Source organism: Mustelus asterias, chromosome 1, assembly GCF_964213995.1.
Source record: "Mustelus asterias chromosome 1, sMusAst1.hap1.1, whole genome shotgun sequence".
NCBI classification, from domain to species: domain Eukaryota; kingdom Metazoa; phylum Chordata; class Chondrichthyes; order Carcharhiniformes; family Triakidae; genus Mustelus; species Mustelus asterias.
The window spans coordinates 171,292,212-171,311,029 of record NC_135801.1 but is presented as its reverse complement, the minus strand read 5'-3'; the positions used below and the strand labels follow the sequence as shown (position 1 = coordinate 171,311,029).

At 43.7% G+C, this 18,818-nt stretch overlaps 1 protein-coding gene across 3 annotated transcripts in view; it reads right to left on the bottom strand.

The window, feature by feature from the left end:
* Nucleotides 1-18,818, bottom strand: part of ccdc142 (coiled-coil domain containing 142) — a 126,607-nt gene that overhangs the window by 22,104 nt on the left and 85,685 nt on the right. For all 3 annotated transcript variants that reach the window (XR_013498969.1, XM_078223095.1, XM_078223107.1), the window contains one exon: nt 5,490-5,639. Coding sequence is in view for 2 of the 3 variants with exons in the window: in XM_078223095.1 (XP_078079221.1) it covers nt 5,490-5,639 (150 nt within the window). In the remaining variant the exon portion in view is untranslated. The remainder of the gene's footprint in view (nt 1-5,489; nt 5,640-18,818) is intronic.

The window sequence follows — 18,818 nt, the reverse complement described above, 5'->3', positions numbered from 1 at the left end:
ATATTTACGTCAATAATCCCCCTAACCTACACATCTTGGGGCACTAAAGGGCAATTTAGTTTGGCCAATGAACCTACCCTGCACATCTATGGACTGTGGGGAAAACACCAGAGCACCTGGAGGAAATCCATGCAGACACGGGGAGAATGTGCAGTCGCCCAAGGTTGAAATTGAACCCGGGTCCCTGGCCCCGAGGCAGCAGTGCTAACCACTGTCCCACACTCTCTAGCGTGGCAGTTAATGTGTGAAGAAAAGGAGAAGTACATCTCCTGAGGATTGCTCACAGTAAGCCTGAGGGTTCGTAAGGGCAGGTTACTATGCTATGTAGCATTACCAGAGACAGGTTTATCAACCTTTGAGAATGTTCCAGGGTTTGGAACACACTGGAGGTGGGTCTCAGGTTCCAGTGCTATTAGACATGGTCCCAGGATCTGGGAACACATGTGAGCAGAGGGCAGGGGTGGGGTGTGTGCTAAGAACACTAGCGATGGAAGTGCTAAGAAATCTGGAACATGAACATTGGATCATTAGTAGAGGGTTCCAGAGATCTAGGAGAGATAGGGTGGGTCGTCTCAACATTGGAGGTTGAATAGATTCAGGGAAATTAGGTCTTAAGATTTTAAATAATTATTTTTATGGGATGTGAGAATCATTGGCAAGGCCAGCATTTGTCACCCATCCCTAATTGCCCTTGAAAAACTGATGGTTAGCTGCCTTCCCGAACTGCAAAGGGTGATGATCAGAAGAGGCTTTTAGCCTATTAAGCCTCTTCTGATCATCACCCTTTGCAGTTCAGGAAGGCAGCTAACCATCAGTTTTTCAAGGGAATTAGGAATGGGTAACAAATGCTGGCCTTGCCAATGATTCTCACATCCCATAAAAATAATTTTTAAAAATCTCGAGACCTAATTTCCCTGAATCTATTAAATAGATCCTAGTTGTCCTGTTTATCAACTGTAAATTCTAAAAACAGGGTAAAAACACACCTGGTAATTGAGCAAAGGTAAACTGCAGAATCATGAATCATTTAGATCACAAACCTATCAGTCTAGGACAGAATGTATACATAAGTGTTTTGTAATGTGTCAATGAGTTAAGGTCAAATATTAGTACTACTTCCATTTGTTGGAAAAACATGTCTGTTTGGAGGAAGTATAATAGGGTCGTTTTGGTTCACTTGTGTCTAAAACAGAGGAATGTTAATATGAAAACCCATTATGAGCCTCTGTACATGGCTGGTTCTCTTATCAAAATATTTTTCAATTGATTAGACCCATCTAATGAAAACCCCACACATATTAGTAACTATGTTATCATAGAATCATAGAAACCCTACAGTACAGAAAGAGGCCATTCAGCCCATCGAGTCTGCACCGACCACAATCCCACCCAGGCCCTACCCCCATATCCCTACATATTTTACCCACTAATCCCTCTAACCTACCCATCCCAGGACACTAAGGGGCAATTTTAGCATGGCCAATCAACGTAACCCGCACATCTTTGGACTGTGGGAGGAAACCGGAGCACCCGGATGAAACCCACGCAGATACGAGGAGAATGTGCAAACTCCACACAGACAGTGACCCAAGCCGGGAATCGAACCCAGGTCCCTGGAGCTGTGAAGCAGCAGTGCTAACCACTGTGCTACCGTGCCGCCCATTATACAGGGGGTAAATGTACAAAAAAATACACAAAACAGTATTAGAATGACAGTACTCAAAAATACCTACAGCAAAATAGGTTTAAAAGGGCATGTATCAGGTTAGGGATAAACAATTGCTCAGTTCACGATATGTGGCAACATATTGGTCTGGAGTTTTCTATAAATTTGTGCCAAAAAACTGCTTAATTTTAAACAATTAATTTATGGAATATGGGCGTAGCTGGCTAGACCAGTTTTATTACCCATCCCTAGTTACCCTTCAGAAGGTGGTGGTGAGCTGCCTTCTTGAACTGATGCAGTCCATATGGTGTAGGTACATCTACTGTGCTGTTAGGGAGTGAGTTCCAAGATTTTGACCCAGCCACATTAAAGGAATGGTGATATATTTGCAGGTCAGGATGATGAGTGACTTGGAAGGGAACCTCCAGGTGATGGTGTTCCCAGGCATCTGCTGTTCTTATCCTTCGAGATGATAGCGGTTGTGGGTTTGGAAGGCGCTGCCTAAGGAATCTTGGTGAGTTCTTGTAAATGGTACACACAGCTGCCACTATTTGTTGATGGTGGAGGGATTAATTGTGGCATAACTTCCATGTTCAGTTGATTGGTAAACTGCTAATGTGTAAGTTTAACAGTATTCTGTTTTACAAAGCAATGAATTGTTTGTGTTTACTTTTATAAAGGAGCACTTTTTCACATCCTCCAAACACAACAAAGCAATTCACAACAAATTAGTTACATTTGCTATGAAGGCAATTAAGACAATCACTTTTTACATAAGGTTCCACCAACAACTTTTTTTGGTGAGATTGGTTGAGGACCAAATGCTGGCCAGCATGCCAGGAAAATTACAATGGAATTTTTTTACATCCACTTCAGCTCCAATGGAGCCTCAATTTCACATCAGAGGCTGGATTTTATTGGCTGCATGGCTCCCCTCACACCCCAAGGCTCAAACGCCAGTAGGGAGTCTGCCAATGGAAGAATGGCTACCCACTGACATTTCACAGCCAACAGGACGTTAATAGGCTGGAGAAGGGATCTTTGCCCTTCAGGGACAGAAAGTCCTGCCTCAGATTGGGCAATCTAAGGTCGGCAGCTCTTCATGCTGCCAACACCAGGCAGAGCAATGGCAGCTGGTGACAATGCAACTACCACGATTGCTGAAGGACCCCAGACCAAGGATGCATGAAGGCAAGATGGGATCACGGGGTGGAGATCACAGGAAAGATGAGGCAGGGAGTTGCTTTCAGCCACATCCCCCTTCCTGATGCTGAGTCCCTTGATCAGGCACAGAGAGCCTGACTACGAGAAAGCCCCCCCCCTCCACTCCCCTACACCCAGCTCCACCACACCTCCCACCCCACCAGGTCGATAAATCCCCGGGACCTGATGAAGTATATCCCAGGACATTGTGGGAGGCTAGGGAGGAAATTGCAGGTCCCCTAGCCGAGATATTTGAATCATCGATAGTCACGGGTGAGGTGCCTGAAGATTGGAGAGTGGCAACTGTTGTGCCTTTATTTATAAAGGGCTGCAGGGAAAAGCCCGGGAACTACAGGCCAGTGAGCCTCACATCTGTGGTGGGTAAGTTGTTGGAAGGTATTTTGAGAGACAGGATCTACAGGCATTTAGAGATGCGAGGACTGATTAGGGACAGTCAGCATGGCTTTGTGAGTGGAAAATCATGTCTCACAAATTTAATTAAGTTTTTTGAAGGTGTAACCAAGAAGGTAGATGAGGGCAGTGCAGTTGATGTTGTCTACATGGACTTTAGCAAGGCCTTTGACAAGGTACTGCATGGCAGGCTGTTACATAAAGTTAAATCTCACGGGATCCAGGGTGAGGTATCTAAATGGATACAAAATTGGCTTCTTGACAGAAGCCAGAGGGTGGTTGTAGAGAGTTGTTTTTCAAACTGGAGGCCTGTGACCAGCGGAGTGTCTCAGGGATCAGTGCTGGGCCCACTGTTATTTGTCATTTATATTAATGATTTGGATGAGAATATAGGGGGCATAGTTAGTAAGTTTGCAGATGACACCAAGATTGGTGGCATAGTGGACAGCGAAGAAGGTTATCTCCAATTGCAACAGGATCTTGATCAATTGGGCCAGTGGGCTGACGAATGGCAGATGGAGTTTAATTTAGACAGATGCGAGGTGATGCATCTTGGTAGATTGAACCAGGGCACGGCTTACTCAGTTAATGGTAGGGCGTTGGAGAGAGTTACAAAACAAAGAGATCTAGGAGTACATGTTCATAGCTCCTTGAAAGTGGAGTCACAGGTGGACAGAGTGCTGAAGAAGGCATTCGGCATGCTTGGTTTCATCGGTCAGAACATTGAATAGAGGAGTTGGGACGTCTTGTTAAAGTTGTACAAGACATTGGTAAGGCCACACTTGGAATACTGTGTGCAATTCATGTCACCTTATTATAGAAAGGATATTATTAAACTAGAAAGAGTGCAGAAAAGATTTACTAGGATGCTACCGGGACTTGATGGATTGAGTTATAAGGAGAGGCTGAATAGACTGGGACTTTTTTCTCTGGAGCGTAGGAGGCTGAGGGGTGACCTTATAGAGGTCTATAAAATAATGAGGAGCATAGACAAGGTAGATAGTCAATATCTTTTCCCAAAGGTAAGGGAGTCTAAAACTAGAGGGCATAGGTTAAGGTGTGAGGGGAGAGATACAAAAGTGTCCAGAGGGTCAATTGTTTCACACAGAGGGTGGTGAGTATCTGGAGCAAGCTGCCAGAGGTAGTAGTAGAGGCGGGTACAACTTTATCTTTTAAAAAGCATTTAGATAGTTACATGTGTACGATGGGTATAGGGGGATATGGGCCAAATGCAGGCAACTGGGATTAGTTTAGGGTTTTTTAAAAAAAAGGGCGGCATGGACAAGTTGGGCCGAAGAGCCTGTTTCCATGCTGTAAACCTCTATGACTCTAAGCCGCAGGGAAACCGAACAGTTTGCTTGGTAGCCTTCAGAAGGTGCGCAAAACAGTGCAGCCTCATAGCCACCACTAAATTGCAGTGGCCTCAAGAGATAATGGGTGTCCAGCGGCTCATTAATGAGCCTAATTGACATCCCGTTGATGGTGGCTTGGAATCTCGCGTCAACCACCCTGCCCTCAGACTTAATCAGGGGGAGACTTTGCCGGGAGTCTACTGCGGAGCTTCTCCCGGGATTAAGTAGCTATTTTTCTCTCAGTGCTGGGCTGTATTAATCCAGCCTAATAAGACCGGGAATATCATATTGACCAAGGATTTGAAATTTAACTCTAGTTAGTCAAGTTTCCTGTGCTTTGCAAACTCTGGTCGCTGGATCCATCAGTAAGTATTAACCTGAATCCAGTCTACCACCACTGCTTCCTCCTCCAATCTCTACTATAAGGCCTTTAAACTCCCTTAAAGGGCCTTCGATTTCATCCCCCAGGCCTCCAATCTCCCACTGGTCTCCAATCCTGCAGGCTACCTATCTCCCTCATGATGACCCCACAGTTTTCCAATCTTCAGTTTCCCCACCACTCCCCGGTAGTACCAGCCTCTCAGTCTTACGTTAATCAGGTCCTGCTGTTAAATTCGACAGGACCTTTGGGATAGCTGCCAGTGTTCCCGTTCCCACCCCACCTCAGGCTAAAAATCCAGCCCAAAGTCTTCTTGTGGTATCTTGTCACTCTAATCTTAAGTTTGTTATGTAAGAATATTTAAAATGAATTTTCTCATTCATGTAGGTTGGACAGTCAAACAAGCATCTTGCTGTATCAATTCACCCAGTGCAAAATTGAAGTTAAATTTTTAAGAATTAAAAGTGTGATTCCTTACATTGAAGATGGCTGCAACACAGCCGAGCTCTTTCACCAGTGTAGTTACTTGAGCCAACAGCAAAGTCTCCTGGATTCCTTGGCTACTCTTTTCTTCAAAGCATAAAGTTTCTGCAAGCTGCAACATCTTCGATGCCATAACCCTGAGAAGCTAAGTTAGGAAAGAAAAAAGTTATTAGCAACCTAAAAACATTTTAGGTCTTTTCCAGAAAAAAGTAAACCATATATATAAACCAGGCTGAGGACCCCATGATGTCTGTGAAATGTAAGCATTCAGCATATTAAAAAATACAAAGGACAACTGGTAAAGACATATACTTGTGCCAGGAATAAACTGAATACAAATCTGAGCCAATTTTGGTTAGTCAAACCAAGCCGGTCTTGTTAAATTACAGCATTCTTTGCTGAACAAATAATTTACACCCAAATTAATGATAATTGGGACTATGCTGTGATTGATACCACTGAATCTAAACAATTATTTTAGCTATTTAAATGATGCTAAGAGTTCAGTTTGATTAACACTTCTCTTCACTGTGTCTGTCCATCACAGTGCTCATTTACAAATGTTCCTAGATGAGCAGCTGACACATACAAGCCTCAATGCAGAGGAAAATGCCAGGTCTTGCACCTTAGCTGCAGCATGCAGATGTGACCTTTCTCTTGGACCTCTGTGTGGATAAGCCAAGCTCCCTGCCTTGCTGGAATGTAGCAGATCATTGAACCTTTTCCAGCACTGAGTCCATAAGCTCTCATGGTCTCCTGCTTTGCTCACCACATCTGCAATCTGAATCCAGTTCTTCTTGGTTGTCACAGGTGCACTGGGCCAGCCAGTAGGGTACATTTCTGCTCTCCTCTACTGGACCTTTTCAACAAAACCTGAAGGTCCTAATGAGAGAAATGTGGGTCAACTGGACTCATCCGTTTCCCACATTTCCTCTGTGTGACATTCTATGAAAAAAATGCAAGGCAAAAAGAGTCACTCAGATTATAATGCTCTCATTCACGTTTGTATGCTTGCATGCACTAACCATTTTCATATCATCAATAATTACTGTAAATGGTGTGGTGGAGAAAATGGCTCTGCACAAATACTTGATGCCATGTGTGTTATGTTTGTCACTCCAAGCTAGCATTCGGTGCTCTGTGACCACTGGTCTCTGTAAACCCCTACTGATTTACTCCCTCATAGTCACACTGTTGTTCCATGACAGTATGTAGCTATGAGGGACCAGGACAAGGGTCAACTGTGTGGGTGCATCCTGATAGATCAGTGGCAAGAGGGCAAGTGAATGGGATAATGAGCATGCCACTGTTCATCATTCACCCACCCACTGAATTTTGGCAACTAACTACATGACCGCAGAATATCTGACCCAGGTAGTGGTGGCGAGATGATGCCATCTCCGTGTAGTAATGTGGTATATGAATTTCAGCATCAGTGTGATGCCAGGTATAAAGGCTGTATGTCCCAATGACTGGTGGGTCATATCAAACAGCACGTCGCTTTGGCTGTCCAAAATAGATGGAATACTGATCATACCCAACAAGTCCATGCTTGCAAAACTCAAACTATAATGTCCAACATTAGATTCCGTGATTGCACAGCAATTGTTAAGCAATCCTGATTGTACTAATGTAATGTCCTGACTATGTACTCTGCACTGCACAGAGTACAAAGTAAAACAGCGGACTCTGCAAACCCTAATGACATTACCATCAAATCACGTGATCAGCTCTTAAAACAACCTGCAATCCTTTTAAATATATAACATCCCTCCCCCTTTACTTCTGTGGTCATTACAACAAATTACTATGACAATAAACATAGGAGCAATAATACGTTGCCACAATACTATGCATCATTAAACAGAGTCACTTAGAAAGTCAATTGGGAGGATGTCTATCCCTCTTTGACTGTATACAACGTTCTGGAATTTGGTTGTCCTTGACTCTCGAAGTATGATTTGGAACTTCAGTAGATACTTCTTCTCTTGGAACTGATTCTGCGTCATCCTCACAAGGTATAGTAGCATAGACACAAACAGGCACCTCAGATTCAACTGAGTCTTCCGTAGTAGTACTCAACATGAGGGACTTAAGAAGTTGGTACTTCTGGAGAGGATTCTGAGAAATAATTTTAAAATGACAATTGGTTAGCATGGCAACGCCAAATTAGTTCATCTTCAGTTTGAACCATGTCAGAAATTGGACCTGTTCTCGCTAAAACTATGGCTGATACCCATTTTTCACTTGTGGCACAATTACATGTTAACACTCGATCTCCTTGTTGAAATTAGTGTTTTACCATCCAGTCTCGTCCAGAATTCCAGAACGTTGTATACAGTCAAAGAGGGATAGACATCCTCCCGATTGACTTTCTAAGTGACTCTGTTTAACGATGCATAGTATTGTGGCAACGTATTATTGATCCTATGTTTATTGTCATAGTAATTTGTTGTAATGACCACAGAAGCATTCCAGCTATTGTTCCTTTCAATACCACACCCATCATCTTCCCCTAGTAGACTGTAAGACCCTAATGACATCACCATCAAATCATGTTATCAGCTCTTAAAGCAACTTGCAACCCTTTTAAATATATAACAGCTATGAATTGCATTGACAACCAATTTAGGATTATCAATTGGGCTCATTGTGCAGTTCACTTATACGTGCTGGAAGCTACAAATATTCACACACAGCACCCTGTGCATTTGTGGACAGAGGAACACATCCAATCATTGCATCTTTTTCAATTAAACAAAAGCTTGAGGGCCTGCCATTTTCTGGTTCACTCCCCATGGCAAATCCTTGACCAGATTCAACCTGCCTGGTTTGAATTGAAAAGGTTGGCGGTTAAGTGTTCCCCTGGTGTGGCTGCATGGTGGCACAATGGTTAGCACTGCTGCCTCTCAGCGCCAGGGACCCATGTTCTATTCCAGCCTTAGGTGATTGTCTGTGTGGAGTTTGCACATTCTCCCCTTGCCTGTGTGGAGTTTGCACATTCTCCCCTTGCCTGTGTGGAGTTTGCACATTCTCCCCTTGCCTGTGTGGGTCTCCTCCGGGTGCTCTGGTTTCCTCCCACAGTCCAAAGATGTGCAAATTAGGTGGATTGACCAAGCTAAATTGCCCAAGTGTCCCACGATGTGTAGGTTAGAGAGATTAGTGAGGTAAAAGCGTGGGGTTAAGGGGCAGGGGGTGGGTCTGGGTAAAATGCTCTGACGGAGAGTCGGTGCAGATTTGATGGGCTGAATGGCCTCCTTCTGCACTGTAGGGATTCTATGATTCTAACTAAACTCTGAGAGCTGAAGATTTGTGTTCCCATTGCTAATTGCTGCTTTTTTTGTGTTCACATTAAATCCCAATTACCTCTGGAAGGCTTGCTCCCTCCTCATATGTCTTCATAGTGCCAGGAGAATGATGACTCCCTGTGCTGCCCAGACGCCTACTCTCCCCAAACCTTTTGCTGACTCAATGATACCCCTGTTTGCCAATAGACAAGTTCTCCTCTGCACTGTTCTTCCTTTCATGGGATCCACTTGATTTATTGAGGCAACCATAAGTAGCACTGTGTTGCTGCCTCCATACACCTGATCTGCCTCAGACCCTGGCTGGGTTGAATTTACCTGCTGTGGTGGCCCCATTACTGGCCAGAAAACCAGTGACAACTCCGCCATGACTATTTCTGGGGGCCCCAACTGGATTAAATGTCATTTAGGGACCTGCTGTTGGGGCTCCTGTGCTTTTAAAGGCAAAGATCCTGCCTCTAAGCACTGCCAGCCAGAGGACTGATAACTTCTCAGCCCCAGCAAAGCCACTGGGCATGGTGGCCACTACTGGAACTGCAGGAAGCCAGGATCAGCAGCCATTAAGGAGGCCCTGGAAAAGCTGAGTGGGGCAGGCTCACCAGGCCAATCTGACTCTCTTTCAGCAGGGATGGTTCTTGCAACTAGCAGGGCCTTCTGCGAGGCACAGGATGCTTGAACAGGAGATCCCACCCCTTCCACCATTGCAGTAGAATAGCAGCAGTGATGGGATAAGCTTCTTACCCCATCATAAGAAATTAGACCCAAAGGGAGTTTGGAAGGTGATAGGGCTCTCCACCCTGCGCCTTCCCATCTGATTATATGCCGCCCCTCAGCCGCACCTCCCATTCCACTCCTCGAGGCGATAATTAAATTCTACCTACCATGCTCTTCCACTGAAACATGATGCATTTGCCCTCAATTCATCCCCCCTAACTAGATATTGACCTGACTACTGTTGCATTGTAAGGAATATACTGATCTAAAAATGAGTAAAAGGCAATGTCAGTGACCCAGGATGTGGTTGCTTACATCTGCCAGCTTCTCTTGAACGGGCTACAACTGCAAGGACTCTGGAGGAGTAATGCCTGGCCTACAGAGTGAACAGCTGTCCAGGTGCTGTTTAATTATGGTGCCAAGACTTTCGACCATGAGGTAATAGAGTGGTGGACAACTCCCTGCCCAACTTTCCACGAGATTGGCTGTGCTCCTTAGAATCATAGAAATCATAGAAACCCTACAGTGCAGAAGGAGGCCATTCGGCCCATCGAGTCTGCACCGACCACAAGCCCACCCAGGCCCTACCCCCATATCCCTACATATTTTACCCGCTAATCCCTCAAACCTACACATCTCAGGACTCTACGGGGCAATTTTTTAGCATGACCAATCAACCTAACCCGCACATCTTTGGACTTGCTGATGCGTAATTAATAAATTGAACAGCGGAGGATCGCACGTGTTCAGCTGTCCCGCTGCCCAGTGGGAATCACGTTGACATTTCCACCTGCCACCAGACTTGCCCTATATTGCTGTTCCTTCATTGACTGCTGGGTCAGAACCCTGGAACTCCCTTCCTAACAGCACTGTGGGTGTAATTGCAGCAGATAGACCGCAGCAGTTCAAGAAGGTTGCTCACCATCAGCTTCTCAAGGGCAATTAGGGATGGGCAACAAATGCTGACCCCCTCAACTACATTTTTCTAGTATTTTAATGGTTCTTTGATCGATACTGCAATCCCCCCAATTCCCACATTTTCCCTTCCCTTTCCTTCCATAATGCCTTCTCGCCAGGAATATTAAATTTCCAATCTTACGTTTTTTTGAGTCAGTCTATTATTTGCTAGTAGATCATAGATTCATATGACAACTTGCGCCTACAATCTTCTTTACCACACTCCATTCATTGCATCCATGCATTCCAACCCTAACCTAGACAGATTTGTATTTGCCTCTGAGTCCTTCCAATTTCTGAACTATAAAACGAATCATCGGAAAACTTTATTGAAAATAGTTTATTGCAAGGGAAACCTTGAATTGGATGAAGAATTGTAGCTAGGCTCAAAAAATATAGGCAACAAGTTTGTAATAAGAGTATGTCTGCTAACAACGTTGCTGCTAATTATGATGTTTAGTATAAATACTGCCGTTGATGGCTATATTGAAGCTTTAATTGCAGAATATCATTGGCTTCTGATTTTTTAACCTCTGTAAATTAACATTTTATGCAGCTCATTGGAAACCTCTGATCTGATTAATGGCTTTTCTCCTCTTGGTTTCAAGGTCATTCCAGCAACTACAGTTAATAATTACAGCTGAAGTGTAAGGGTGAAAAGGTCACTGAATTCTTAATTATTATTGACTACTTTTAATAGTAGGAAGGACAGCACAGTTACAAGTAGATCAAAGTAGGTTTTAGAATTTACACCATGCGTGCCAATAACAGTTGATTTTTAAGCAGGGAGTGCCAGTTGAGTTCATAAATGTAAATTGAGTGATAGTTTAATCTGGTTGTTCATTGTCCCACTATCCCTGATGGCTTTATTAATGCATCAGTTTGGCAGCAAATCAATCCTGATAGGATTCAATTCAGCCTTCTACCAAGAGATTTTGAATAGAGGCATAAGGACATAATTAAACATCACGCAACCATTCGAAAACAACTGCAAAATCATTTAGTATTCTGGATGGAGATTAATGCTGGGGGCCTTTTATTAACCTAGTACCACGGTCTACACACAGATCCTTTTGAATTGTAAGTTAGAAGTTCAATGAATCAGTACATTTCTCATTTATCTATCATATAAATCATATACGATAAACTCATGTATAAATTTAGGTTTTTGTATATGTAAATAAAGAAGAAAGATGCAAGGAAATAAATGACCTAGTTCGGGCACCAAGGGTAAATGTCTGTCTCGTCCTGATCCCCTCCACACCCCGCTGGCTCAAATTCAAAATCAATTTCCACTTGGTGGGGGGTATTTGCTCCAGGTGTGGCAAAGTGGTAAAATCCCACCCTGTATCTGCCAAGCTTGCTGGCAAGAAGTAACACGAAGGGCCCGATTTTACCAAAGATCCGTGCCCGAAATCACGGTAAATTCGGGGGTTTGGCCTTTAACGCTATCTGCACCCGAATCAGAGCAGATCGCGGCTTTACCCACACCCGATTCGGGCATGGATCCGGTCCGCGCCCGAATTGGGCGGCCCGACGATTTAAATGCATTAGCATGCATTTAAATTGATTTAATGAACTGCCCGCCCAACTCTACTGCCAAATCCCACTTTACCACCGCGCGGCCCAAACCGGATCCGCGCTTTTAGCGACCTGCTAAATAAAAGTTGGAAGCCGGTGCTTCCTCAGTGAGGTAGGTGCATGGCGTCCGAAAGCTCTCCGGTACTTACGGGTGTCTTGTAGTCGCAGCCATTCTGCCGTCCCGGGTCGGTGGGCCAGAGGGAGAGTGGGGAGGGGACGGGGGGGTCGGGGGGGAAGGGGGTGGGGGGAGGAGGGTGTGTGGGGGGGAGAGGGGTGTGGGGGGATGGGAGGATGGATCTCTGGTGGGGGGGGGAGGATGGATCTCTGGTTTGGGGGGGGGGGGGAGGAGGGAGGGAGGATGGATCTCTGGTTGGGGGGAGGAGGGGGGGAGGATGGATCTCTGGTGGGGGGGGGGGAGGATGGATCTCTGGTTGGGGGGGGAGGACGGGGGAGGATGGATCTCTGGTTGGGGGAAGGAGGGGGGGGGAGGATGGATCTCTGGTTGGGGGGAGGAGGGGGGGAGGATGGATCTCTGGTTGGGGGAGGGGAGGGGGGGGAGGACGGATCTCTGGTTGGGGGGGGGGGGGGGAGAGGATGGATCTCTGGTTGGGGGGAGGAGGGGGAGAGGATGGATCTCTGGTTGGGGGGGGGAGGAGGGGGGGGGAGGATGGATCTCTGGTTGTGGGGGGAGGGGCGGGGGGAAGGACGTAAACCATTTCAGGCTCGTAAACCATTCATTATCTTTACTGTTAAAGGATAGGAATTGAAACATTTGAATGTATTAATTCCTGTCCTTTGACAGTAAAAAGCATCTCTTTTCAAAATATTGTTACACTTTAGAAAGTTAATAAACTAATTTTTCTGCATAAACAACCATTACATTCATTTGATCTAAAATTAAACTTCTGACACTGTTTAAGTATATCCTAGATGTTCCTGGGACTAGAAATTTCTTCTAAAGAACTGTTGCTTCAGGATAAATGCTACAAGTGCTGGGTTTGTCATATATTTATTTTACAATATGTTGATGGGGAGACGTCTCTGTGACAACAGGAATGAACAGACACTCAAAATGATATGGATGTACTTTGTTCTGTGTGGTCGAAGATTCTCAGAAATGCACATTTTATTTTTCACTTGAGCCCTGCAAGTAGACACAATCAGCCCAAAATAACCCAAGCAGCTCACATTCATTACTGAGACAAAAGTAGACAGTTGAAATAGAGGCAAGTGTAATCTTTCGACAAAAGCTTTGAGTTTAATAGCATTATCAGATTGTTAGAACAATATTTTCTCTAACAAGAGCAGGTATAATTATTGCCAACTCTTCCATGTGTCAGAGAGCCGCTCTCTCTGCTTTTTTTTCTTTCCCGCCCAGGCGCGCTGCTTCAGATTTCTTTTTGAACTGCGCATGCGCAGTTCAGAGCTCCGATCGTTCCGGGCTCGGATCTGTATTACGCCCAGATCCGGCCCTTAGACTCCAAATGGTAAAATCAGGGCCAAAGTGTTCTCTTCCTGTTGGGGAACACTTCAGTGGTCACGGGCATTCGACCTCTGATCTTCGGGTAAGCGTTCGCCAAGGCGGCCTTCACGACACACGACAGCACAGAATCGCTGAGCAGAGACTGATAGCCAAGTTCTGCACACATGCGGATGGCCTCAATCGGGATCTTGGGTTCATGTCACACTATCTGTAACCCCCACGGCTTGCAAAATCTCACTAACTGTCCTGTCTGGAGACAATACACATCTCTTTAACCTGTGCTTAACCCTCTCTCCACTCACATTGTACCTTTAAGACTTGATTACCTGTAAAGACTCGCATTCCAACCATTATTTTGTAAATTGTGTTTGTGTCTTTATATGCCCTGTTTGTGAACTGAAATCCCACTCACCTGACAAAGGAGCAGCGCTCTGAAAGCTAGTGGCTTTTGCTACCAAATAAACCTGTTGGACTTTAACCTGGTGTTGTGAAACTTCTTACTAAGAAGTAACACAAGCAGGGCAATCTTCAAAGAGAACATACAGTTCATGGGGTTTCTTTTTCAAACTGTGACAGTTATAATGGAATTGCATAATATCAAAATTCAAAAAATATAAAAATACAATTTTTAAAATACCATAAATTGAGAAAATTTATAATTTTAAGTATATAAAAGGGTAGTATGCTTGAACACCTATTAGTGACTATTTGAGTGGGGCTGTTTGAAGCAATGTACATGGTAAAGATGCGCCAGCTCCCCCAAAAGGAAAAAGAATGAAAAGCTGACGCATCAACAAGAGTGTTCGTGTTTTTCAAAGCAGCACTGGCACAGGCTAATTTCTGGATAGCCTGACTACTCTCGTTTGTTTTAAACTAAAGAGAAGTAAATCAGGAAAACAGGAATAGATTAAATGCGAAAATCCCTTTTTAATTATTACATTTTAAAAGCTGGGAAGTCATCATGCATTTTTGGATGACTTTTTATATAATATAATGTCGAAACTAGAGTTTGTACCAATGTGTTAACATATCAGAACAGTTGTGATCTGATATACCGCAACAAGTCCACAGCAGATGGCATCTTCCTGGCCCTGCACTCAACCCTGGAACACCTAGATAACAAGGACACCTATGTCAGACTCCTATCTATTGACTACAGCTCAGCCTTCACCACTACTATTCCCACGAAATTCATCTCCAAACTCCGTGGCCTGGGCCTCGGCACCTCCTTCTGTGACTGGATCCTGAACTTCCGAACTCACAGACCACAATCAGTAAGGATAGACAACAACACCTCCTCCATGATCATCCTCAACACCAGTGGCCCACAAGGCTGTGTTCTCAGCCCCCGACTATGCTCCTTATACACCTATGACTGTGTGGCCAAAGTCCCCTCCAATTCGATTTTCAAGTTTGCTGATGACACCACCATAGTGGGTCGGAACTCAAACAATGACGAGACAGAGTACAGGAATGAGATAGAGAATCTGGTGAACTGGTGCGGCAACAATAGTCTTTCCCTCAATGTCAACAAAATGAAGGAGATTGTCATCGACTTCAGGAAGCGTAAAGGAGAACATGCCCCTGTCTACATCAATAGGGATGAAGTAGAAATGGTCGAGAACTTCAAGTTTTTAGGTGTCCAGATCACCAACAACCTGTCCTGATCCCCCCAAGCCAACACTATAATTAAGAAAGCCACCAACGCCTCTACTTTCTTAGAAGACTGAGGAAATTTGGCATGTCAGCTACGACTTTCACCAACTTTTACAGATGCACCATAGAAAGCATTCTTTCTGGTTGTATCACAGCTTGGTATGACTCCTGCTCTGCCCAAGACCGCAAGGAACTACAATAGGTCGTGAATGTAGCCCAATCCATCACGCAAACCAGCCTCCCATCCATTGACTCTGTCTACATTTCCCACTGCCCCCGCAAAGCAGCCAGCATAATTAAGGACCCCACACACCCCGGACATTCTCTCTTCCACCTTCTTCCTTCGGGAAAAAGATACAAAAGTCTGAGGTCACGTACCAACCGACTCAAGAACAGCTTCTTCCCTGCTGCTGTCAGACTTTTGAATGGACTTACCTTGCATTAAGTTGATCTTTCTCTACATGCTAGCTGTGACTGTAATAATACATTCTGCACTCTCTCATTTCCTTCTCAATGAACGGTATGCTTTGTCTGTATAGCGCGCAAGAAACAATACTTTTCACTGGATGCTAATATGTGTGACAATAATGAATCAAATCAAATCAAATCATGGAGTTGAGGTGAAATTGTGAATAATGAAAGTGACATACAGCCATTACTCTAACACCCAAGATAGGATGAGGTAAATAGTGACAAATGATATCCATTGGGGAGTAGGGCAGCAACAAAAAGGTACAAATTTAAGATAATCACAAAGAACTAAACAGAAGGTTAGGAAAATAGAATGCTATGTTACAGATAGATGTTGAAGCACAGTTCATAAATTCTGCTGAAGAGAATTAGATAGTTACCTGAAAATAAGAATATTAAAGAGTATCAGGAACAAACGTTAAGTGAAATAAACTAGGTGACTTGTGACAAGGAATGTTGCTGCAAAATCAATAGATAAATCTATTTTTTGGACTACTGCTGGTGGACAATATCATGCAGTCTATCAATAAGCTATGACTAACTCACTTATTAGACAATGAATGAAACTATACTATATAATTCGATACCGAATTATACAGAGGAATATCATAACTTTTATGTATTTTATTATGTTACCACGCTTAAATATTTTTGAGTATTTTAGTGATATTGGTTAAAAGTATGAGAGCATTTATTGACATTGCTGTTTGTCATCTGCGATTGAGGGAAATAGAAGTAGGTGCCATCAAATTAAATATGGACCCTCACCTTGTTTCTGTGGATTACATTGCCATGTTCAGTGTTCCTTTATTTGTTTCATTTTGTTAGTCTTCATCCTATTCCTTTCTTTATCCCTGGCCACGCTAAATTGATGTGGAGATGCCGGCATTGGATTGGGGTAAGCACAGTAAGAAGTCTCACAACACCAGGTTAAAGTCCAACAGGTTTATTTGGTAGCACAAGCCACTAAGCTTTCGAAGCGCTGCTCCTTCGTCAGATGAGTGGGATTTCAGTTCACAAACAGGGCATATAAAGACACAAACACAATTTACAAGATAATGGTTGGAATGCGAGTCTTTACAGGTAATCAAGTCTTAAAGGTACAGACAATGTGAGTGGAGAGAGGGTTAAGCACAGGTTAAAGAGATGTGTACTGTCTCCAGCCAGGACAGTTAGTGAGATTTTGCAAGTCCAGGCAAGTTGTGGGAGTTACAGATAGTGTGACATGAACCCAAGATCCCGGTTGGGGCCGTCCTCATATGTGTGGAACTTGGCTATCAGTCTCTGCTCAGCGATTCTGCATTGTCGTGTGTCATGAAGGCTGCCTTGGAGAACCCGAAGATCAGAGGCTGAATGCCCGTGACTGCTGAAGTGTTCCCCAACAGGAAGAGAACACTCCTGCCTGGTGATTGTCGAGTGGTATTCGTTCATCTGTTGTCGTAGCGTCTGCATGGTCTTCTTCCCAATGTACCATGCCTCAGGACATCCTTTCCTAAATTGACCCTCGTGTCAGGAGATTAACCGGGTAAATATGTGGGGTTACGGGAATAGGGCCACTGGAAACACAAGGTCATGCATGCAGACTGAAAGGTATTCCACAAAACAGTTACTCATTCTGCGTTTGGCCTCCCCAGTGTATAGAAGACCACATTGTGACCAGCAAATATAGCATACTTAATTGAAAGAAGTGCAAGTAAATCACTTGCTGGAGTATTTTATTCCGACTCCGGATGTCACAATTTAAGAAGCATGTCAGGGCCTTTGGAGAAGGTGCATGGAGATTTACTAGCATGGCACCAGAGATGACTGACTTCAGTTACATGGAGTGGTCAATTCTCATTACAGCAGAGATGATTAAGATAAGATTTGATAGAAATGTGCAAAATCATGAATAACTTTAACAGAGCAAATAAAGACAAACTGTTTATAGTTGCAGGAGGGTCAGTAAGTATCTTAGGTGAATGGCTAAAGAACCAGAGATAACAAGAGAACATTTTTTCACACAGTAACTGTTGAGACCTGAATGCACTGAATCAGATTCTTTTTACAGTGCAGAAGGAAGCCATTTGGCCCATTGTGTCTACTCCAGCTCTCCAAATGAGCATCATGGTTTAGTGCTATTCCCTGTCTTTTCCCTGTAACTTTGCACACTGCCTGAAAGGATGGTGGAAGCAGATTCAATAGTAACATTTCAAAGAAAATTGCATAAACACTTAAAATATGCATGGCTATAGGAAAAATGCAGAACAGTGTGATTAACTGGATAGTTGTACTAAAGGGCCAGCATCGGCACAATGGGACAAATAGCCTCCTTCTGGCTATTCTAGAGTCTATAGTTCTATGTCTTTCAATAGTGAAATGCAAAACTCCTTAAATTGCCATGCTTACTTTCAAGCTGAAAGATGATTACTTCAGCAATTTAACAATCTCTTGATTTATGTGAGCTACTAAATGAATATTTGGATGGATTAGATAAAGAGCACATCATTACAAAATTCCCATGACTACAGGATCTGGAACTAAACGTATTAACTGAAAGAAGATCCCACAAATTCCTGTTTCTATGTTTATAAGTAAAATGAACCTCAAAACAAGGAAGAGATACTCTGAGAAATACCTGATCTTACACGTTCACTGTGAGAAACATAGCTATTATTTTATTATGTACATACAGACATCTCCTTGCCAAACTCGCCGTTGAATGCAAGCTAAATTTATTTCCTTACATAGAAAGGCTGTTGCAATGTGTGGTCATGTGGCAGATGAAATTTGATGCAGAGAAGTGTTTAGTGATAACCTTTAAAGGAAGAAGGGGAAAGGCAATAAAACACAAGGGTACAATTCTAATGGGGGAGAGGGGTTCTGAAACAAGAGTCCTTGGTATATGTGCACAAGTACTTGATGGTGGCCATGTAAATAACTCTCCCTTTCTCACACGGCCACTCAGGCTAAGAAAGGTATATGGGATCCTGAGCTTTATAAATAGGGGCATCGAGTACAAAAGCAAGGGAAATAAGATAAATCTTTATAAAACACTGGTTCCGCCTTAACCGAAGTACTATATGCAATTTTTGGTATTGCACTGTAGGAATAATGTGACGGTTTTAGAGAGGATGCAGAAAAGATTGACAAGAACACTTCCATGGATGAGAGACTT